Source organism: Amia ocellicauda, chromosome 1 (genome assembly GCF_036373705.1).
Source record: "Amia ocellicauda isolate fAmiCal2 chromosome 1, fAmiCal2.hap1, whole genome shotgun sequence".
Taxonomy (NCBI): domain Eukaryota; kingdom Metazoa; phylum Chordata; class Actinopteri; order Amiiformes; family Amiidae; genus Amia; species Amia ocellicauda.
This window is the reverse complement of record NC_089850.1, coordinates 53,778,480-53,802,298: the sequence shown is the minus strand read 5'-3', so window position 1 is coordinate 53,802,298 and position 23,819 is coordinate 53,778,480. Positions and strand designations below refer to the sequence as shown.

The window sequence follows — 23,819 nt, the reverse complement described above, 5'->3', positions numbered from 1 at the left end:
TAAAAGGACCAATGGCTTCCATGGGTGATGTTTGGACATCTTCAGCTTTCAGTAGACATTTTACTTGCAGAGAAATAGTGTTAAAAATGAGAGGGCCATTTCAAAGGACAATAGTCAATATTATTGGAATATAAAGCATTTCTGACAGACCTGACACATGACACAGTAGCCTAGTCAGCGATATTTATTTACACAGCTTATGACCCTCCCTAGGATTTGAACCCCTACCTTAAATAGAAAGCCACTAACACTCAGACGTGCCACAGCTCTAACTGTGCTTTGGGAGTACGTTTGCTTTAATAAAATAGTTCTATAATTTTGAACTCACAAGAAATATAATCATTTTAAAAGGTGGTTGAAATTAACCTTGTTTAAAAATAATTGCAGGGGAAAAACAAAACAAAAAAACGTATCTAAAACATTAGATGAAAGAACCTTATATGCAATCTGAATCCTTATTGTATCTCTACATGCTTTGCAGGGTAATGGAATTGACATGGAGTCTTGCTTGATGAAATAGTGCAATGAGAAATGAGGTATAAACTGTAAGATAGATGAGTGAAACTCATAGCTCTTTACACTGGACACTGGACAGAAGACTCCAAAAGCCTGAAGTCCAGGGATTGCACACCATTTTTTCTTTGTTTGCATTTCAGTGCAAACAATTCCATATACAAGCATTTTGCCTTGACCAATATCTTTATACAACCAGACTCTACCCACATTCATTGAAATTCACGATCATTGTAAATGCCAGCAAAAAAGCAACGGAGAACATTCTTTCCCTCCGAAAAACAGGCTTTTATTCACAGTGCTGATAAAGATTTTAAGACAGTGGCAATAGACAAATCAGTTAAAATAAATCTGTGTAAACATTAAAAAAATGATTATATTAAAAGTGCTGTGTCAGTTTTGCATACAGCATTACGGATTCCAGCTAAGAAAATATACACTTCATTTTTGCACCTAAAAGCATTTTAATTCATCCTCTTTTCCAATCAAGGGGGAAGATCATAATGAACAAGAAAAAGATGCCAGTCCTTCTTCAGACTTGATTCTTTGTGTCTTCTGAAAAAAGGAAGAAAAGAAACTAAACATACCATTCTCTTTTATTTATCCATTGTTATTATTCATTATTCAGAAGTGTAGAGTCCCCACACTGAAATATATTAATGGATTTTCCCTTTTCCCCGAGGAAAACGTATGAAACTCTGTACCTGGGGCAATAGCAGTGTCTATGTCAGGGGGTCCACAGAGCATAAAAGTTTCCAGAGACATGTTGAAAGGCTTTTATTTAAACAAGGTGGTTTGCTATATGTATACTGTAGGTCAGCAAAGATATACTAATCTGAACAATTTTAAATTCCAAAGGTGTGCGATGCTGAAATGGTGCGTTTTCTGGTGAGAGGATTGCAAGGTGTCCTTCAGCTCACTTACCTTCAGCACAAGGAGAGCTGTACGCACTGACGGCTGCATCACCTGTAAAGAAAAGAACATTAGAAGATTAATAACTGTTGATATGGATACTGTAATCTGTTTTGGAAAGATTTAACATAGTAAAAATTATATTCAGGTCAGAAGAATGTCAGTAAATCATCAAGGATCGATCAGAAGCATAATCTCAGTTCTTGCCTTTTACATCTCTCCAAGCAACAAAAATGTACAGTAGTCCTTTTTTCCATCGTCAATGTAATGTATAACTGTAACTCTCTCATGGTATTCTGTATTTGAAATGCATGTGTCTGTGATAACCACTACAGCTGTGTCGACACGGAACTGGGAGCATAATTTTGGTGAATATATACCCTCGCTATTTTTAAATAGAAGGTGTTTTACTCCAATCTGAGGAGCTAGTTTCCTTAAAAAAAAAAGGTTTAAAATAAATTTAAACAGACAAGAAAAAGCTTTCAACATTGACCAGGTGTTAGTTTGCATTGCCACTTACTTGTCTGGTAATAGTCATAGATTTTCACAACAGCAGGCTTTAGATTGCGTACAGGGACGTCCTCTAGTATAGATAGGGAGTACACCTGGGGTGCCATCCTGACCAGCTGCAGGGAAGGGAATCACAAATCAGACGTTTTGTGACGCACAATAGAAAATTATTCTGTTTCCGCTATAATAAGTACCAAAAATAATCAGTATCGTTGAAGAGCCCCTTGCTTTTACTTAATTCTATCTGTCAGTTTAGAAAGTAATTAACATGTTTTCTGGTTTTGGGGGAACAATGTGGTGTTTAATGATTGGAACCAATGACCGATGGGAATTCTGCAGTTTTACCAGTGCTTTGTGATGTCATCATTTCAGAGATAAGAGGCTTGGTCATGAACTTACCCCATCAAGGTAGATGATAACATGTCCCTCTTCGGTGTCAATTCGTTTGACAAAACGCTGACTTCGCAGCTGCAAAGCAAGAGGGCGGGGGGGAAGTTATGTCAGAAAGACCCTCAGAAGGAATGGAACTGAACTCAAACATCTCCAACACTTTGCCAATAATACACAAGTAGAAAAACAAATCTGTTGCTATACTTGCATTTTATTAAGAACTATATTCAATAGTCATGGGTACCCACACTCCAACAGCAAAATAAAATAAATAAATAATAAAAACATGCTTCTAAGTCAATTTTATGTTTGTTTTTAAAATAAATGAGTGGACTGAAATGAAGATGTTTAACCAAAACAATAAGTGTTGCTCAGGAAAATTTGGTACATAAAATGACATCTGCTGTTGAATACAATATTTAAATAAAAGGATGCAATCTCTTTCCTCAGTAGCTAGATTGTTTCTGCGAACACAAAGCTTAATAATCACACAGTCCAAAACGAATGATTGAGAATACATTTCAATGGCACATTTAATCCCAAACAATTGCTATATTTCTTCTGCCATAACTAACAGCGGTGCCGTATATCAGAAGGTGGAACCACATCTTGCCACCAGCATGGAATCAGGAGGAAGGGAGAATGGAAGGCAAGAGGAAATAGTATTCACAGAAAAAACACCAAGCTTCATGAGAAAGAAGCACAACGATTACTCACAGATGCAAGACTGTCTTTGTCCAGAACGAATCCTGACAGCAGCTTCACATTAATGATCACCATGTTGGTTTCCTCGCGTTTGCCATTGTACCTGAAGGGAGGAAGAAACATTTACTTATTGCCATTTAATGAAGGATTTCATCTAGCTGATTCTTGAAGGATCCTAAGGAACCAACACTTACAGCCTCTATTCACAACCAAGACATCAATACTGGAGCACGAACAGCAGTTTTTCTTTTTGTAACACTTTGACAATATAAATTACTGCATAGTAGCGTTGTACTACAAGATTACATAGATACAGCTTTAGAGAAGAAAATAAAGAAAATAAATTGGCTCAATATACATTGTGTAAATGATCCCCTGGAATACTTAAGGGAAATGAATAGCAGCTGACAGGACCGCAGCGTGTGGAGAGAAACACAGTGAGAGCCAGCACAAAGGACAATGGCCTCAAGTTAAGGGTATGTACTCACTTGACAGCTACAGACACATTCAGGGATCTATTTCCTGTGCCATTGCAGACGCCCTCCGCCTTCGCCGCAATGGTAAAAGCTGAGAAGTCAGGAGGTGGAGGGATGTTGTAATGCAGGGCGATCTGAGAGGCAAGGGAGAGGCAGGGAAAAAATGTGAGAAAAAAAAAAAAAGCCAGACTTAGCATTTGTCCACGATTTCCCTTCCCTCGAATTTTGTTTGTTGGGTTTATTGCAGGGTAGAGGAGGTGCCCCTGGGGTTAAAAGTGATTTACCATCAGTTTACCATCTTTTCCAAGTGATCATACATTTTAGGAACAACTCCTGATGGAAAAAGTTTATTAGCCTTAGGTTTTGTATTGTGGTCATTAAATTGCTTATGATCATGCGTAGACCCTCAAAACAAAAATACACAGAATTAGTAAAAAAAACAAAAAAACAATGGAATCCACTCAAACACATTTTAATCGGTTCAAGCAACATTCTTCAGAGTTCACTTCCTCTAGCAGCAGAGCTTTTCCAATGTATCCTATCTGAGTGTTCCCATCCTTCATTTGTTGTTAATTGTTATTATCACAAAAAAAAGTGAAAGCAGAAAGATGGAGGCATTTGTAATAGAAAATGTAATATACACAATCTGTTTTGTAATATATAGATTTCTTATGAGACTCCTAACCACTGCATGTCACATCTGCTGGATACTGAATTAGAAATACCTGCAGAGCACCACAGTGATCCCCCATCCAAGCAGCACTGACCTGTACGAACACGCAGCTCTTGCCCTGGGCCTCCAGGCTGTACTCGCCAGGGATTTCCTGCAGCGCCTCCTCCTGGTACAGCAGGCGGTTGGTGTTGTCAATGTTGAAAACTCGCTGGTACCCTCCGGCTGAGCGCACCGTCACAGTGCTGGAGCCTTCTGGACTGAAAGTCACGGCACCATACAGAGCCAGTGCATGGAGAGCCACCACGGTGTCCTGGGAAGAGAAGGGAGGATAAGACTCAGATAGCTTCTCTGACTGCATGCATGTTTCACTGTTCTCATGTCTCTGAATGAGAGAGAGAGAAGGCAGCAGGCAGCAAGAGGGGTACATGCAGAGAGGCAGGGGTAATACCTGTGTGGAGGAGAAGCCACCGTATGGGTTCTGTTGCTGTGCCAGCCAGCGGACAATGCTGGAGCTGTAGCCCAGGCCAAAGTCTGGGAGTGTGGGACCAGAGAGCAAGGCTAGCAGCACATAGGAGGTCATCTCTACGTCCAGAGAGTCCACCGTACTCTTATCTTCCACTTCAGAGCGTGTCCAGTGCAGACTGCTACCTACAACACACAGAACAAATGTCAGGGGTTGCAGTTCTGCAGTGGCTTTTGTGCAAATTATTTTTGTTACTATTATCACTATTGTTACAGTTAATAAAATTATCATCATTTGCAGGTGTGTCCAGAGAAATCTATGATTCTAAGGTGTCTATATGAACTATATAAATATGGTGGCACTAGTACTTTGAGTCTTGGCCAGAGAATTCAGCTTCTTGACAAGTGTGGTCCTCATCGCCTCGTCTCCAGCCAATGTGAACGTGTAAGACAGCAGGGCCGTGGCATAGGTGCTGGTAAGGTTCTCCGTGGCAGTTCTCAGGCAGGACAGACCTTTGAGGACAACGGGATCCTGTAAAAAGAAATGCAGAAAGGTGTCCTTCACAGCAGACCTGTCCAAACCCCTTTAGGGGCTCTGCTGAGGCAATGCAGCGTCAAGACAGGAGGATATACATACAGTGAGGTTGTTGTCCAGCTCCAGCATGGCAGCAGTGATGTACGCCGTCAAGGTCACCTCGTCACTCACTCCACCCTAAACAATAAAGCAGGAGTCATACAACAGAACAATCCTCCCCATTTTGTATTTTTTCTATTTTTCTGGGAAGGATAATGTTCTGAGAATGAATGTTAATGTGTTTTACTTCCCGTTTCCCTGATCATTACAAGTACACAGAATCTATTCTTCGAAACGAACTGCATTAATGGCGTTTTCACTTTGCAAAGGGTATGTAGAGGAAAAGAGTTACTGGTAATGGCAATTGAATTCTGCCTTTTGCAACTCAAGCTTATGGTGATACGGAAAACGTGGAACTGGATTATTAAAGTAAAACCAAATACTTGACTACCTCACAGTAAAAACTATGCTTTCTCTCATCTCGTGTGCGCCCCCCAGCAGTTTGTCCAGTTCTCTTGCCCCTGACTCACCTTCATGGCATTGTGGAAGAGTTTCCCCACAGACCGGAAGCAGCCGTTCTCCATCTGGAGCTTACTGAGCCAGGACCTGGCCTCCGAGATGTGTGCGGGATCAATGAAGATGAAGGACCTTGCACTGCCAAAAGACTTCAGCACAAATGCGGTCAGCCTGAATGAAGAAGAATACAGGTTGGGGGTTGATCAAAACTTTGACCTGCCCACAAAATTTCAAACACATCAAATTTTTACTCATAATTTGTAAGAAAGTGGCTCCCGACATTAAACTGCGATTGTAGCCCCAGCCTCAAAGGGTTAATATGGAACTGAAAGTGTTGACTGGAGGCTGAGAATAAAGTGGGCAGGTTATCTGTTAAGACTTGCAGTCAACAGTTCATGTCTGTCTGAATACACTGACCAGGTATTCCCCGATTCATCGCTTTTCCCAAATGCGCTGTAGGAGCCGTCGTCGTGCTTATAATTTAGCTCTCTCTGGTAACCTGAGGGACAGAGACAAGAAAATAAGCACAAAGGAATCCTACGCACAGACTGTAGTGCTCCTGTAGATTATCAGGAGTTACAATAGTGTTTTATTTTTCTAACCTGTCTATAAAATCCATCCAAACAGTCAGATGACAGTTATAAACAGCAGAACTGTCAGATTGGTAATGTCAAGGATTATAAACGTAAAGGTCAAAATTCAGTAGCTTCCCACTAACATTCATCAGCATAGCAAAGCTTTTGACATTTGATATGTGACCTTTGAACTTGGGATGCCCCTAGGAAATAAACACTCTAGAAAGGTCAAGATCTCTGCTTCATGCAAAATGTCTAGAGGCTCTCTTCATAAATGTTAGGACTTGTGTCCATCTACTACACTGCAACCCCTGTATGACCTTCAACCTCGTGGCCCCTTGTCTACTCACCACCTTCCAGGTAGCGAATGGCAGTGCTCTTGATCTGATCCGTGAGCTGGCCAGTGCTCTGCAGGTATTTGAGGATGTAGATGTTGGGGGCGAAGAGGAGCATGTTCTGTTCTCCACAGCCATACGGCATGGCTAGCAGGCGGTCTAGGTTCTTCATGGCACGGCCCAGGATGTCTCCTACAGGGGCAGCACAGGGAGCCTTGATGTCAATACAACACTTGTACCATTTTTTCTGGTGTTGCTTTTTAATTCCCATAAAAGTAAACCAATTTGAAAATGTTGTTATGCGATAAGGGGGCCAGCCCTCACTGCAATATTCAAGAGAAAATATCTCCAAGCCATCATTATGAATCCAGCTGGTTCATTATTGGTTTAGCATTTCTACTTCTCTGTGTAAGTCCTCTTTCTGGAATGACTGCAGCCTATTGACATTTCTTATTTTGGTTTCTTTCGATGCTCTTTTCTTTTCATCTTCTGTGAAAAAAATCAGCAATGTCCCTCTTTTATGTTTTTATGTTATTAAGGCAACTTCATTCCCAGGACTCCCTCTAGGCCCCACATCTATGCCTCCAACCAGGATGAAGGAGAGAGGTCTTACCCAGCACAGACAGTGAAGCTCTGGCTGATCCCTGCACCATTACGTCTGGGACCTTCAGGGAAATATGTTCCTTCACAGGGCCATCTGGAAAACAAAGATACACATAGACTTGAGTTAGAAAGCCTGGCCAGCTCACGCTACACTGCAAGGAAAAAGACAGTCATTGGCTAAAATGTGCAGTGCTGGAAAATCCCAGATGGCTTGGAAAGTGTCGGATCAGTGTTACTGGGTCTACAAACTCTCAGTGGACAACAGGATTTTAAACCGTGTTCAACAATGGTCCACAATTATCGAGTTGTCTGAAGTAGAGCTTCTCACGTTTACAAAAGGCAGGTCTCATGGTCTCAAGTGTTAAAAAGAAAGATAAAAATGATCACCTGCAGGACACAGAAGAGCATTGTTGCTTTTTGTTTGCTCGGTTCCTTCAGCCTAGATGTCAGAGAGAAAGAGAAAGCAGCTTTGTCATCGAAAGCACTTAGATAACCTCCGTCAATAATAACAGAACATTCAAACGTCACAAACAAAAATACAGCAATGCAACAAAAATTATCAACTTCAGCTTGTATTTCCCCATCTGTTCACTTATTCCGTTGAACTTGAGTGTCAGGTTCAGCAAAATGACTGAAGTCATAGGCGTCTTTCCCCTTGAAACAGAGTTCCTTCGTGGTTGTGGTGGCCAGGCCTGGGCTCCTTACCTCCACCAGGAGTGACTGGATCACGGTGTCAATGCGCCCTCTCTCTGGCACAGTGGCCACCTCGTTACCACACAGGTCCTCCGTCTGCAGAGCCTCTGCGCTCACCGAAATGTTCACTTGACCTGGAGTTGGGACAAAGGCCTAATTAGCAAGAATGCCCAAAGATGTTACGTATCTCTAGGCCTTCAGCTATGGACCAATTTTTACAACTTGTTTCACTTTATAATGCGCTGAGGATTAAGAAAAACTCAAATCCCTGGCAGTTTGCAGGCCACCCTCCAGTTGCCCTGTAACAGCAGACCTGGGAAGATGGGCTTGTATAACTTTGCAGTGAATACTGGCTAAAAAATGTGGTTCTCTATATCTATCAGCCTTTGAGATGGGATGCAAGCTTTTGGTGGTTACCATTTGCTGGAGGGTCTTGGACCTGGGCTCTGATGTCTGAACTATGACCCTAGAGAAGGCACTTCACCACAGCACGAGACTGTGCTGCTCTGAACATTTTTTTTCACCCCCAAATAGGGAAGGCAGGAGTGCTTGTCTTACCGAGTGCAGTGGGGGTGACCATCCATGTGAAAGTCTTGCTCTCTTCGGCACAAAGGCACAGAGTGTACTGGCAGCCATTGCAGTCCTGGGCTTTGAATTGTTGTGACCCTGCAAGACTGACCTTCACCTGTGCAAGACATGGTGGAAAAACTAGTCAGCTCCAGATTACCAAAAACAGGCAACAGAAAGGGAGTCACTGGAAAATTTGACTTCTGAATCTTGCCCTTCCCAGCTTTTTGCCTTTTTATTTGTTTGCCTCTCACATCACAGACAATTCAGAGCTAATCAGGGCTATTGAACAGCCAGATTTCTTAATGGCTTCATTCTACTGAGACACAGAAAAGGTATTTCTTGCTTTTGGTATAAGAAACCAAGTCAAAGGGCACTACGGAGACATCATGTTGCAACACTCCATTTTCAGCAAGTGACAAGCTCTTCAAAATCCCTCTTCTGGGACATAGCACGATAAGCCACTGGATATCACAGCTTCTAGAAGTATGCCAGCTGATGTAACTTATGTCAGTTTAAGAGGAGAGCCTTGAACTAAATTTAAAAAACTGTTTGCGTTTCAGTGCTTCAGTTAAAATAGTCAGGCCCACCTAGTCCTCTACCACCTTTCGGCGATTACTCAAGACTCATCTGTTCAGACTGTACCTGTAATACAGCAGCCTAATCTAATGGGCTGCCCAGCACTGTTGCTATAATGCACTTTATTAAACCTTGCCTCCTTATGCGCCTGCTTACGCATGTATTTTTAGCATTTTTTTCTGCATCTTCTATGCCGACCCCTCCCTTTACCACATACCTAAGACTTAACTGTATTAAGTTTGTATTTGTTTGCTTATTGTACCAGGATGTAAGCGTATTGTATTTTGTACTGTTTGATACGGATTCTTGCACTTTTGTAATGCCTTGAAGATGTTAATTGTGTAGATTGCAAGTCACCTTAGATCAGGGTGTCTGCCAAGAAATAATCATAATAATAATGTTGAGCACGTTAGAAGAAAAATAAAACAGATGTAATGCTGAGACTGTAAATCAAAACTAGAGGCTTCAACACCAAGCAAACCACAGTGTTCAAGCTGTGTTCAAAACTTTAGGAATGCCTCTACCAACAAAAACAAACCTAGCGTCAGCACCAATGTCATAACCTTACCATGATGCATTCGGGCAGGTAATTGAAGACTGTGGCTTTGAGCTCAAACACCTCCCCCCTGATGACTGAATAAGGGAGGGTCAGAGACACAAAGAAGGGCTGGAAGGCAGTGAGGTCAGTGGAGGGAGACAGGCCGAATCCCAGCGAGGAGGTACAGAATGCCCCTGCCTCCCACTTGGTGATGGTGTCCGGCACAGTCTGAAGGATCTGCACGGAACCAGACTCTCTATTGAAACAATACAATCAGAGACATAAGAGTAATTTAAAATGCCAACTGGGAGTTTATTTGGAATTACAAAAACAAATAAAAATGCTCCAGCAAAATAGGCCAGGTTATTAAAAGGCCTCCCTTGTATGAAGCTCAGCATTGTGACCTTCCCCTCAAGGGATGTTATACACTGATTCTTGTAACAGAGTCTTCCAGGATTACTAGCTTTGTACCAGATTGAAAAAAAACATGCAACATTATTTAGGGATAAAAGCATCTGTTTGGTCACCAATGCAACATACCCAACTGAAACGAGGTCCCAGATCCATGTCTCGGGGAAGAACGTGCGGACGGTCTGCTTAGGAGTTGAATTCTCTGGTAGGCTACTACCTAATTGTGGGACAGTGTCCAGGAAGGCCATAGGGGAGGCGTCTTCTGGGAAAGACAAAATACAATAAACATCAGAGGCCAAAAGATTTCCAGGTTGCATACACAATTCACAAAGCAGCTTTTGTGTTAGATATTTTTTTTCTTTGTTTCCAGTTAAAACACAGGATTCCGGAGGTGTTTCTTTGTGTTGTCTTGCTCTGTTAATATAACGGTAATCACAGAGTGCACTGTGGATATTTTAAGAACTTGGTTTATGTTTGTAAGACACAAAAAGACACAAGGACTGATAAAAATGTTAAAAATAAATTCACGCACCAAGAGCAGGTCCAGGTGCTGCAGCAAAATGCATTTCAGGCCACATAGTAAAGAGACATTCCAAAGGTTTCTTCACATCTGAGTTAGTCAGGAGCTTTACACCCACGTCCTGAGGTTCGAAATGAGAGGAATCATGGTGGAGGATTTACAGGATCAAGAAAGAGGAAACAAAATACACAAACTATGACCACATTGCACAAATAAACTGAATTAAGTAAAAAATGTGTAAAAAGCCAATTTATTTCCCCTGTGTAGAAATGTGAAAGATGTTTCTGTTATTTAAGTTTGGAGATTTGCTGACAGTGCGCCTGGGGTAATGTTTCGAGCTGGTGCCATGTTTCAGTTGACACTCTTACCCTGAAGATGCCATACACATCGTATTTAGGATCGTAAGGCATGAAAAGGGAGCGCTTCTGCAGAGCTAGAGGGCGAGGAAAGCACTGATATACGTCTTCTTCATTTGCACGGTATGGATACCCAGACATTTTCTGCACCGGTAGCTGTCCATAGACCTGTCAGAGAGAGGAAGAGAGCCATTACATGGTGAGCAAATGAAAAAAGACCATTTTAGAAAGTGAAATTACTTTTTTTCTGTTTCACTTGTCAAACCTGTTGTTAAAATGTTTAACACAATCGGGGATGGGGGGGCACTTACATAATCCACACTCAGTTCCTGCTCGGCCTTCAGGAGCAGCACGCTCTGATCGATGGCCCTCAGAGCACACAGTGACCCAGGTTCGGCTTGGAGGTCAAGGGTGGTGTGCTCACCAGGGAGCTCCTGAGAGGAGGAGAACTTCAAAGATACCTGTAAACACAGAGTCAGAGGTCAGCCGGTCATGAGAATTACAAATATATACAGATTATTTTCTGTTTCTGTGCACATTAAATCCAGAGTCCATGCTATGGTAATTACTGTAAAGAACATCAGAGACAGAATCATCTAAAAAGCACAGCCCAAAGTTACAATGGCACATGCAACACACAGATGAAACTGGTAGAAAGGCCCAAAGCCTCATCAGGAAATAGAAGTAGATCAAACTAAAGTTTATTTCTTTCAGAGTTAAACCGTGCAAGGGATGGATTTTCCCAGGTTCTCAACTGCGTAACAGTAACTTTGCATGGATTCGAGATAGAAACACTACACAGGAATATGTATTTTTTATACAGAGCCATTTAGTCGAGAAAGGCTTTTTCCACATCAACGTTCACCTTGTTCTTGAAGCACTTCTGGACAGCAAAGTCAAAGCTGTCAGCCACTGCCTCTCCATCAGGCAGCACGGTGTACACCACAACCTGGGCGACAGGAGCAAGTTCCTCAGTCCTCTTCAGTGTGAACGACAGCTCCCCCATTTGCACTGGAATCACAAGTGTGAGCAAATACTCTGAGTTCAAGAGCAGGTGATGGACACTCTTCAAAGCAGTCAATACAGAGCTGTAGACAAGTGTGCTGCTTCTGAAGTTTCAAAGAATGTGAAGAGGGTTCCGGTTTCAGGACACTGGGGCCGGACAGGATGCTCAGCAGCTCACGCCATCTCTGCTGCAGAACGCTGGGAAGAGCTCAAAGAACAGCTCCCAACATGCAGGTCAAAAGGAACTGGATCTGGCGATTTGTCTTAAAAAGGTGACAGAACTCACTGGACACACCACCCAGCTGTGCAGCTAATGCTGACCAACAGGAAGTAAGTGTCCTAGTGGCCTCATCTCACACAGTCTCATTTGCTTATGCTATGAACATGAAAGGTGAGGAATAATTCAACACGGAAGGAGCCTCACCTTTTTCTTTACTCAGTACCACTTCCACTCGGCCGTGCCGTACCAGGCTTCCTTTGGACATCACCTGTGGAAGGCAGAAGGTGAGGGGGTGGCATGAAATCAGGGCAATGGGAGACATGAGAAAGATCCCCCCCACACACACATAGGCCTTAGCGCACAGCAGGCAGGGCAATCCCACCTGGAGTGCAGGCACTCACCAGGTAGAAGAAATCAATGAAATGCTGCCCATTTTTCAGCTCCTCCCCTTGGATGATATACTGGGCTATGATTGTCTCGTCCTTCTCACAGGAGAGCTCTCCGTCGGCCTGCTGGATCTTCAAAAAGCTGTTGCTCTTGGAATAAAAGGGCTTCAGCAGAGCAAAGGCAGTCCCATACATAGGGCGCCGTACTCCACTCTCATACGGATAGCTTACTTCTTGGCTGCTCTTAGCCTGCAACCAAATACAGATTAATTACTACAGGGCAGTGGTATGAAAGGAAAGTACCTACTTGTTTAATTCCATGAATCCGAGACAATTGTATTTCTCTCCATTTATGGCTACATTCCTGTATACATGTCTTTATCCTGTTTTGGAGTTTAAGGGCCGAGAGAAAGTAATAAAAAGAGAAGGAGCTAAGGCAAAGGAGTGACCTTGGGTTTGAGCAAGACACTGACCGAGAGGCTGATGGACTCCAGCTTCCAAGATGAGGTGTCCAGGGAGAAATCGATGGATCCGTCACTGTCTGTAGTTAGATTCATGGTGTCAGGAACAGGATTCTGGCCCACAGACAACTTAATGAGCTCACTGGCGACAGGTGAGGAGTCTGGCCTTGTCACCTTGATCTGTGAAGATACAATATGATCATACACTATATTACCAAAAATAACTGCATAAGTCTCCTACCACCGATAGTTAGAACTGTACCAGAGGTTGTTCCTTAATATAAAGTGATATTTTAGGCAATGGTGTACTATTAAGCCAAGTTAAATTAAAGAATCAGAAATAGTTATAAAGATTCATTGTGCTCTCACCTTTCCTTCAAAGGGGATACCTGGCATGAAGGCCTTTGCTAGATTTTCAAACTTGATGTTGAGGACGTCGCTGGTGAACGTGGAACTGCCACTGCCCTCCAGTATCACTCCTGTTACAGCAACACAAGCACACATCACAATGACCTGGGCTGGACACAGTGGTTTCTCACGCTCAGCAAGATTTCAGCTGTAGTCTTCAGTGGGAACACATTTTAGTTTTTGCAGATTCATCAAGTTCAATTATGTGTCAATTATTGTTTCAGAGTTCAGTAAATACTGATTCAGCCAACAGAAATGTGGCAGACCAAATTTTCACCCACCCTGTATCTTATTTGGCATCTTTACTATTTTCTCCCTGTTGAATCAGTGTTAAAGAAACTCTGAAGATGGGTCATTGACAATTAAGTTAAAAAAGTTAAACAATACAAGTTCATTTTGCAGTATGCATTACCCGTCCCATCTTCTTCCAGCTGACTCTTCAGTTCGAAAATATCTTGGTACCCAGTTTTATTCAGTGCAAAGCCTGACAGATCAATTATTCCTGAGGCACAGCCAGTCTTGTCAGTCTAGGCAAAGGATCAGAAGCAAATTAGCAACAGTCAAGCATCTCTAAATCAAACTAGTTATTCTTGCTGTTCACATCCTGGAGATTTACAAACTACAGCCAAAATCCCTGATGCAAATCCCTTTCAAAAAGTCAGCTTGTGGTTCTGAAGACACTGCCGTCTTTTGAGGTCTCTTGCAGTTGATGAATGAAATGTCATTTACAATTCCTTCCACTGCCTCATGCTCTGGAGAAAGGCACTGACCTAGCAGCAGGGATTGATGTCAAACAGACAACAGGTGTGAGGACAGAACACCCCCTCCTTTAGAAATGCAAGCTTACATAAGGGATTCTGTTAAGCGAATATGTTTACAAACGTGTACATAAACAAGGTTAAGAAAACAGATGGACATTTTATTTAAATAGTCTAAGCAATATGTGGTGATGTATTAGGCTAGAGTTTTCATAGATATTAACTATTTAAGGTTAACAGCTACATTTGCGGCTCATCTTGACAAACATACGTGTGCTATGATGTCATGTCTGTTCCAGTCTAAATTTCCCTAAACTTCTCTAACAATTGCTCATATCACATGAAAAACATGTACAGCCACCATATGTGCATCAGAGATACTTACAGTGAGGTCGAACTTCTTGCAGAGATCGGAAATCTCGTTTGCATTTGGCAACCAGTAATACCGATACGGTTTTCTGCAAACCTCCGCTCTTACGTTCCCTAGGACTGGCTTCCCGTAAGTGTACCTAAAAAGAAAAGAAAACCATGAACACAGAGAAAGGGAAATACTATCCAACATCACTACATATATTATAATACAGAAGGACTCTGCTGTAGTTTCCCTAAGCTTCACTGTGACATGAAAGATGGCAGTGTACTTTAGTAGCTCTAGAAATGAAAGATGAATTTGAATGATTCTAGTTAAGCCTCATTGCACTTACTTTCCACAGACTTTAAAGGGGGCCTCAGTATCCAGAATGGTTATGAACGCGGGGAGGTTGACTTTAACTTCATATTTGGGTAGAACTGAATGGAAAACAGACAATTACAGTTAGGGTTAAAGCTGTTTTACAATTATACCTATGGAAAAAAAAACAGCATGTCAATTAAAAAGGAAACATTAAAAAAACAAAACGTAAAATAAATCAAACACTGAGATTATTATTATTATTTTTATTTCTTGGCCCTTATCCAGGGCAACTTACAACATAAGTGCAAATATAATCAGGATAACCTATGAAATCTCAAAGAAAAAAAATATATCAATAAATGAATGTGTTTTTGTATATTTTTTAATACTACTTTTTATTTAAAAAAACAATTACACAGTGTATGTATTACGGTGATATTTTGTATTCATTGAACCATTTCGGTGCCTTTTCTTCCTGCAGATTCTCAGAACTGAAACTGTAGAAGACTTTAGAAACAAAGTGTTCAACACTAAACCCCACACAACTGATACATTGAACTGGAAAATAGGACGAGAGGTGGAGAGGTGTATTCATTCACCACAGAAACTTGGCAAACTGCTACAGACGTTCATTATTCCACTTTGACACGTCATTTGAGAAAGAGGAGAACGTATCAAACTGGTTTCACACTGAGGACTGCATTTTCCATGTGTACTGGTACTTCTCGTAAATACATAATGTGGTATGCAATGATTGCTATCACTTTAATGAGCAACTGAAATGGTTTGAAGAGTAAAAGAAACAAATCATCTGACGTGTATGTGCTCTAACCATATTCTTTAATTTCAAACAAATGAACCATTTGTTCATTTTTCTCATTCCAAGCTGATATATGGTATGATCCTTGGATTGCCTCTGGACTCATGGGGAGGGAGAAATCCAAAATCCCAGTTGTGGAGGATCTGTTCAGCCACTGGGCAATACGGTTTGAGGAGGGGTCCTGGGGAGGAGGGAGACAATGGTTTGAAGATTTGTCAGATGTTCGGATCTTATCACAGATACCAGTATCACTGGTCTCTTGCAATCTCATTACAAGACAATTATGTTACAAGACCCTGCAATTGCAAATGACTAATGGTGTAATCAAATTCAAAATGGCATTCTCACAGGTGCATGGATTTCAGTGACAGCACAGCGCTATAGTCTGTCTCTGGGAGCTTTGAATACATCATGCTTGATTAATCATTCACCATACCACCAGTTAATGTTTGACTTGTTTTTCAGATTTACACTGCACAGTTGGACTGCAGACACAGAAAGAAAAATACATTGCAGTATAATGAGTGAATTTACTCAATAATTTCACCACACTAATTTGCTGCTTTACATCCTCGATTTAATGCAAAGTCAGATATTGCCTGTAAATTGAAATCAGAAATGACTGTGCTCTATATACTGGTTTTATTTATTAGTGTGTGTGAGTTGGTGGGGGATTAAGAGAAGCTCGAGCAACATTGTCTCTTACCTGAAGTTCCACAGTGGGGAACTGAAAAAATAAAAGAAAAAAGAAAGTTAAGAGATCGTCAGCCTGCTCCTCTTGATATCATATTGCATAACAGTCAGTCCCCCCCCCTCTGTCCTTTGCAACCCACCCACTCCCACTTATCTCTGCATAATCCAGGCCTTGGGGATGCTGTTTGCTATGGCCTTCAGATCAAACAAGGCCTATCTGACTGAACTCTGACCGCTTGTGATTTGAACCCTCTCGGTTGCGTTCCCCTCTTCCACAGTTTTCTTTTTTCTCCCTTTCCCTTTCCAGTTGGCTGTCTTGTGGTCCTTTTCCCTTCCTGACGAGTCCTGCATTCAGTTCTCTCCCCCCACCTTTCTTCCTCAAACCCTTCCATGACTTCCTCTCTTCCGCTCTGCCCATTTCCATTACTCCTGTCCCTTTCCCTTGTCTGTAAATACTTGCTATTTACAAAACTTTAAATAACGGTCATTCCATTGTTCTGCATTAGTAGAAAATAAATGTTTCTCTGTAATTTTACCAGCCATTGAGATATGAGATGGCTAATGAGACATCAATCCCTTTTCATAAACCAATTCAAATAATTTTGTCTTACCACTTGATTGATGGGCAAGAAACTTGTATCCAGTGAGACGATACGGAATTTAACTGAAAAGGAACACAAACAGAATCAGTGTCTGCTTAGAGATCTGCTATAGGTATTCACACAAACTGGAGGACAACCTGTTGTGGACAATGATTTCAGGATATTGGACAAGTTAAGGAAAACAGACAATCTCTGATTACAAGAAAAAAAAAATACCCTCGAATACCATTTTGTCACTATATCGCTCATCACACACTTTGATGCTGGTTTTCAATCACTTCAACATCCCATTTTAATTGGAAACACATACAAACATAGCTGGGCTTTTAGATACTTTTTAGCATTTGTGTTGAATTATTAAACTTGTACTTAAGTTGTTGTAATGTCATCACACCCGAACAGTGTACTGTGGAAGAGCCTGGACAGCTGAAAACCAGGGTGCAAGAGATGGATAGACTATTTTTAACCAAACAATATTTGTGTGTGTGGCCTGTGTGGAACATTACTACAAAATGTCCAGCAAAGTGGTTAATGATGTCATAGTATTTACTGCAAACTCATCATGAATACTGGTTTGTGTCATGAAGTTTAACTGGAAACGTGAGGCGGAGATATTTGTGGATTCCACAACACTGGCATCCATAATGGACTGTGTGAGCCATTTTGTGTGTGAGAACAATCTCCCAGATCTCTACAAGAAGTGGATTGGATTGGATTGGATTGGAAGTGGACATTACCCGTCTGTCCCGGTTTGTAGATCGGCTTGTCTGTCTGCATGAATGTGACTGGCCGGTTGGGCGAAATGAGGAACTTTGTCTGGTTGTGCATCTGCAGTTTATTTCCTTGGACACTGGCATGGATGGTGACAGTAGTATCAACAGTCACTGAGGGCACCTAGGTGTGAGAGAACAGGAGGATGAGAGGGAGAGCAACGAGATGGAAAACATGACACAATTAAATTAAATTGCTTCAGACATCTGGCATTTTCTTCTCATTTCATTTTGAAGTTGAGCTCCATTAAAGGATACAGCAATTAATTGGAACCATTTTAATACTCATAAGGATAAAGTAGTAGTTAGTGTTTCTCTGTTCTCGTAAGGCAGCAATTTTAACTAATGTCAAAGTGGGCATTGTTCTCTCCCAGGTAAACAACATTTCGCAAGGCCAATTTTTCTGCTGTTCTGTAAACACTGCAGATGAATTACTTGCGCACCTACACAGATATATTTCTGTTACTCTTCAGGATCATTGCCAGATTGCAATATTCTTTGGGGCTTTGCAAACAAAAGTACATGTTCATATTTGTTATTCAAGGTAGAACTCACTAAATATTGACCACAGTCTACCCTCAGTAATGTAGAACTTGTTGACTTACAGAAAGCTGGAGCACTCACTGCAAACATTATGGAATTCCAGGTACTTTGCTACAATACAGCAAGATTTCTTACTTTTACAGCAAAAGGCAAAGTACCTTGTTTTATTACAGGTAGATTTTTTTTTTTTTTTTACTGTTTTGTATTCAGTTTTTCTAGGTTTGTATTTGTTAACAAAAGCTTGCATTTTCTACTTAAATGTCAGCCGTTACCACCGCGATAAAAGTAAAGAATACAGAGTCATTACAAAAAGTCAATAAGACTAGTAACAAAGTACCATTTTAAAATCACATCCCTATGCCGGGAAAGCTTTTTTGAAAAAACAGACAAGTCCTAAATTCTTTTGCAGAAAGTTCAACTGCTCTGACTTAACAGCCTTGCACTGAATCAACAGATGGGCATTGATTCAGGGGCTATTGAGGGCAACCTTCACAGACACATAGATTATTTAGTTGAAACTGGAGCAGTATCACAGTTCAGCATAAAATTACTATTTGGGTAATAGGCAAATTAACTGCCATATCTGGCTTATCCAAAAGATTAGAAAAATATGTCCAAGGGCCAGATTAAATAAAAACCTTGACCCTCCCGCTAATTATTATTATTATTATTATTATTATTATTATTATTATTATTATTATTATTATTATTTGTCAGACGCCCTTATCCAGGGTGACTTACAAACATAAGTGCAATAATAGAAAACTACAGAACTGTACTCAGTTTTTAGTAAGATGCCACTTCTAATCATAAATGTAACCGCTATGATGTAAAGGTTTGTAGTTTTTATTAGCGGGTGGGTCAAAGTTTTGATTTAATCCGGCCCCGAGTTACATTTTAATTTGGGATACAGCTGGAGGTAAGAACAGTTTTACAGTTAAATGTAGGCTGTTTACAGAGCATAATTTTCTGTAATTGAGCAAAACTATGCACTAAAATGAATTAGGGTTACATTTTGGTCCAGGCTCAGATTAGGGTTACAGTCCACAATAAAGTTGGGCTTTCATTCAGGTGAGGGATGCTTTTCTCAGTTGGGTGTAGATTTGTATTGGCCTTGTTTGAGATTTTACCGCTGGCTAGGGTTGGGGTTCAGACTTTAGCAGCTCTGGGGAGAAGATGCCTGAAGAAGCATCACCATACTCATTGGGGTGTGGCTCCCCAAGTCAGTGCATTTGGCCCAACAATGGCAGGTTAAACTGGGAGACTGTGGCGCACTCTCAATTCACCTGGAAGGGAAGGCATCGATAAAACTCCTTCGCCTTCACTTGCTCCTCCAGCAGAGTGATGTTACTGCTTTCTGTCTCCAGAGTGACGGTGAATAAGAGGGACCCCTTGGGATAGAGTAGCTGGGCACATAGTGTCTCTGTGGAGCCCCCTATGGCCTGGGAGGTTAAAGTCACCATGAAGATTCTACAAGAGAAGGGGAGAGAGATGGGTGGGGATTAAATCAATGACACAGAACAAACAATTCTCAATAAAAATAATCTCTTCAGCATCAAAAACCTAAAATGTTACAGCATGAATTTAGTAGTGTCAAAGTTAATGTAATCATTACTTCATTCTTATTATATCATAGATTAAATTAGCACATCAATCAGGCTTTAAAATATACAGACAAAGTGGAAAGCAGAATGATCAGACTATTCAAGCTTAGAGGGTAATGCTGCCGATTAGTCAACTCCTAGTAGGCTCAATTTCATGACACAGGCCAAATTTTTGGGTCAATGTTTGCTAGTTGACGAATTCATGTCCAGATGTTGTATATAACACGGTCACTACTTAAAATGGAAAAATCACGTGAACTCATACAGGCACACACAATTACCACACTCTTCAATCAATCAATCCCTGCATTTCGACTGACCCTCTCACAGGGAACGCCACACAAAACACTTTCACACAGAATCTGGTTACAACAGAGCACAGCAGGGAATGTGTCCAAGGAAAAAATCCGAAACAAAGATGATTATATAAATATGCAAATTTGATTCCCTTTCTTTCTTGAATAAAATTCCCATGTTGTGTAACACACTGTGGAGCCAAAGTGAGATGCCATTGTTTTAAGTGGGCTAAAATAAAATGTCCATGTGCATGTGTTAATAAAATATATATTTTAGTTCCAGTTTATTTCAATGGGTTGCTTTATTTTCCTTTTTGCTCTGTTGAGCCTTAGCTCAACTACTCTGCACCTGATTATATATATATATATATATATATATATATATATATATATATATATATATATTGACGGGTTTTCTCCATAATAGGAATTAACCATTTCTAAAAGGAAGTGGTTTTCATAACTATCAGTGTGTGGTATCATGACACACATCTGAGCATCTGCCTTAACTTGAAAAAAATCGTTTGAAGGCTAAATAAATTTGACTACCAGAAAAACAATTAAGAGCTAAGAAAAGGGACTGGCAAATCGGCTTCTCGTTTGCCCACTCTTTGTGACAGTCTGCTCTGTAGTCAGGGCACATTGTATTTTTGTTTCAGCCCTGAATGGGCACACTCCACTGATTCCAGTGCAATATATTTGGCTATATGCCCCCCTCTCTGATGAATGACAGAGCAACCAATTAAAACACGGGAACAATCGATGCTATTTTCAAAAGACTGTTTCGACTAGTAATGAGTTTCGCTCTTCGCCATTAGCTACCCCTTTCAAGGGAGCAATAACAGCAGATATGGAGTATATCAGAGAGAGATGGATAGAGTGACAGAGAGAGAGAGCATCTAAGTTGATCTGTTTTGTGTGTTGTTTTTTTTATGAACAAACACAACAAAAAAACACTGTATTCTTATATATACATTTTAAGGTAATAATTAAAGGTTGTAGTTTCGCTCATTTGAGTGACAGACTGTACTTATGATCTTAAGATAATTTATTGGCAACTGTCCTCCATGGGGATGATACAAGTTAATTCCCAGGACTGATCTCACTACCATCGTTGTTAACCTCCAGCCATGAATGTAATTATAGTCTTTAAATGTGCAATAGCCATTGTTGATGCATGCCTCAGGTACTAGTTGTATTTTTCATAAGGGCGCGGCGGGGGGGACTTTTTTTTATTTGTAGCAGCTACGGCAAACTGAATTTAAAATGAACACTTAAAAAGGTGGCTATAGACATATTTATTACTTTAATAATAGTAATATAGAAGCCAATCAGCGAGCAATGTCCTAGCAGGAAGAACCTATGGAAACTTTACATCACTGAGTTTCATGGTCTGTCCAGAGCTGTGAGGCTCAAAAATGCTTCCTCCTCCTCCATTAGTACTTTCAGAGGCTGTATTTTTATACTTTGTAAGTCAGCATAACTGTTATCAAGCAAAGGAGACATAAGCCCAGAGGAATCAAGCAGGACAAATCCACTAAAACACTAGGCGATGTAATAACAGGAATATGCATCCTCCTTTGACTTTTGCAGAGCTGCTGATGGCTGTGAAGCTATCACTGGATCAGGAGGGATCCACACCCAGACATGACCATCATCACAGACGACACGCCGTTAGGGTAGTCATACTAGCCAAGCCTCCCTGAGCCATCACCAGCTCTCTGGTTTGATATATACACAGAGACAGGGTGTCAAAGACATCCAACACTACTTTAAACTGCTCTTATTCCTACCATAGGAATCTATGGTACGATATTTGTAACAGAAATCTTGTCTGTTGTGCAAAACATTGGATTGTATTTAAATGCTATATACTTTTTCATTTTAGTTTAAATTACAGGGTTACATGGTTGTTTAAATATACATATATAACCACTAACATTGTTAATTAAACTTTAGGTATTTATCAATTCAGTCTTTTTCAGAGATTGCTGAACCCTGACACAGCCTATAAAGCTTCCAGTTAGGACAGTAAACTTTGGAGCGCCACTGCATTGATTTCTAGGTCAGGCAAAGTTTAACGGGAATTGACGCTGTTTTGCGTGTCTGGAACAAACATTGGAAAACAAAATTGGTAAGTATAGTGCATTGACCAATGTTTGTTAAAGATGCATCACCATATTCTATTTTTTAAGAAGGTGGGCGAGGGAATGTGCAGTGCAAGTACTTATGTCAGATATTGTGCTTTTGTATTGCACACAGTAGATAGGTCAAACAGGTTTATATACTTACAAATACGGATAATAAACAGCTTAATGAGAAATTTGAAAAGTATGCGAATTCCAGTTACATTTGAAACATTTAAAGGACATTGTAATTCTAGTTTAAGAGCATGTTGTATGATCGATGTGTGTGCAAGCAACTGTTTGTTTATTTGATTTTGCTTGTATGTTCTAAATGCACACCTAATATATAAACACCAGTCTACGCAGTGATATTAGTTCTTCCCAAAACATGATGCGTGCAAGAAAAACATGTTAAGATGAAGATAAAACAATAACATCAACAATCCAAACCCCAAAAATAACACCAACAAACCAAACCCCAACTACAACTAATTGTGAGCCAACGCAAGAGTGGCACTCACGGCTCTGATAAGGCAGTGTGCGCAACCAGCGCAACCAGCGCCGCCAGCAGCAGCGCGCCCAGCATCCTGAAGACCGTGCCGCGGTGCGCAGAGGAGCGGAGACCGGGTGAAGCGCGCAGGTCTCTCTGTCCGAGCAGAGATGGCCAGTTTGCGCCTGGACCCTTGCTTTTATGGGGCTGCACCTCCCACTGCTCTCTCTCTCTCTCTCTCTCTCTCTCTCTCTCTCTCTCTCTCTCTCTCTCTCTCTCTCTCTCTCTCTCTCTCTCTCTCTCTCTGTCCCTGCAGTGGCGCTGCCTCCGCCCTGCTCCGCCCCCCTGTGTCCAGCGGATGGGGAATGTGCTGATTTCACAAGTCTGACACCATTCAGGACCTGGACCTATAAATCCATTACCGCAGAGTTTATTATTGTTATTGTTATGACTGTCATATTCACATAAAAACATGTATCCAGAAGTAAACACAGGAGCCAAACCCAGTTATGTCTAACTGTAATGCAACAGAGTATCTGTCACATTTTCTGTTTTGTATATACAAATGTGTCATTAATATATTCTGTAACATTGTTACTTATTTCCACCTGGTCTTTCCAGTTTGTGGATTTTTTTTTAAGGTGTGTGTTTTCAATGCTTCTCAAATTGCTTGTGATAGCAGTGCTAATCTTCCCTGGGGGGTGTCCCACATTTAAAGTGATCGTTAGGTGATATTTCTTAGGGTGCCACTCCCTGGGGAAAGTGGGGGGTTGGGACATTAGGAATGAAACAAGCCAGAAGAATATATGGATCAATACTAAACTTACCAAGCTGATAGAGCAAATTCCATAAAGAAGTAAAGGAGACAAACTTTTGGTGCTTTTTTTTCGATGCCCCCCGGTAAAGTGACAACCTTACATACTGCCTGTTTAGAGCCACAAGTTTACTAAGTAGTTTTAGCCCTATATTGTGTTGAAAATTAGCATTTTAGGTGATTTGCATATGCTCAAACATAAAAACATGAGCACTGCTAATTTGATTAATGATAACTTGATG

General features: G+C 40.9%; 1 protein-coding gene across 2 annotated transcripts; it reads right to left on the bottom strand.

Moving 5' to 3' along the window:
• Positions 1-777: 777 nt before the first annotated feature.
• LOC136753005 (alpha-2-macroglobulin) lies at positions 778-22,996 on the bottom strand. Of its 2 annotated transcripts, none has more exons than XM_066708779.1 (36): positions 22,795-22,996; positions 19,534-19,717; positions 17,672-17,828; positions 16,944-16,996; positions 16,346-16,366; positions 15,652-15,820; positions 14,851-14,935; positions 14,532-14,655; positions 13,801-13,915; positions 13,350-13,459; positions 12,993-13,160; positions 12,535-12,768; positions 12,338-12,401; positions 11,774-11,919; positions 11,220-11,369; positions 10,921-11,076; positions 10,565-10,673; positions 10,162-10,294; positions 9,652-9,877; positions 8,496-8,622; positions 7,950-8,071; positions 7,632-7,683; positions 7,255-7,338; positions 6,657-6,833; positions 6,149-6,230; positions 5,746-5,902; positions 5,279-5,353; positions 5,011-5,173; positions 4,628-4,827; positions 4,274-4,489; positions 3,519-3,640; positions 3,043-3,133; positions 2,335-2,403; positions 1,946-2,051; positions 1,438-1,479; positions 778-1,068 (listed from the first exon to the last, which is right to left on the bottom strand). In XM_066708779.1, exons 1-36 carry the CDS (start codon positions 22,857-22,859, stop codon positions 1,046-1,048), a joined length of 4,377 nt encoding a protein of 1,458 aa, XP_066564876.1. In that variant the 5' UTR covers positions 22,860-22,996; the 3' UTR covers positions 778-1,045. The 2 variants fall into 2 exon arrangements, with proteins under 2 accessions (XP_066564876.1, XP_066564885.1); XM_066708788.1 differs by having other exon boundaries at positions 10,162-10,291.
• Between the last annotated feature and the right edge of the window lie 823 nt (positions 22,997-23,819).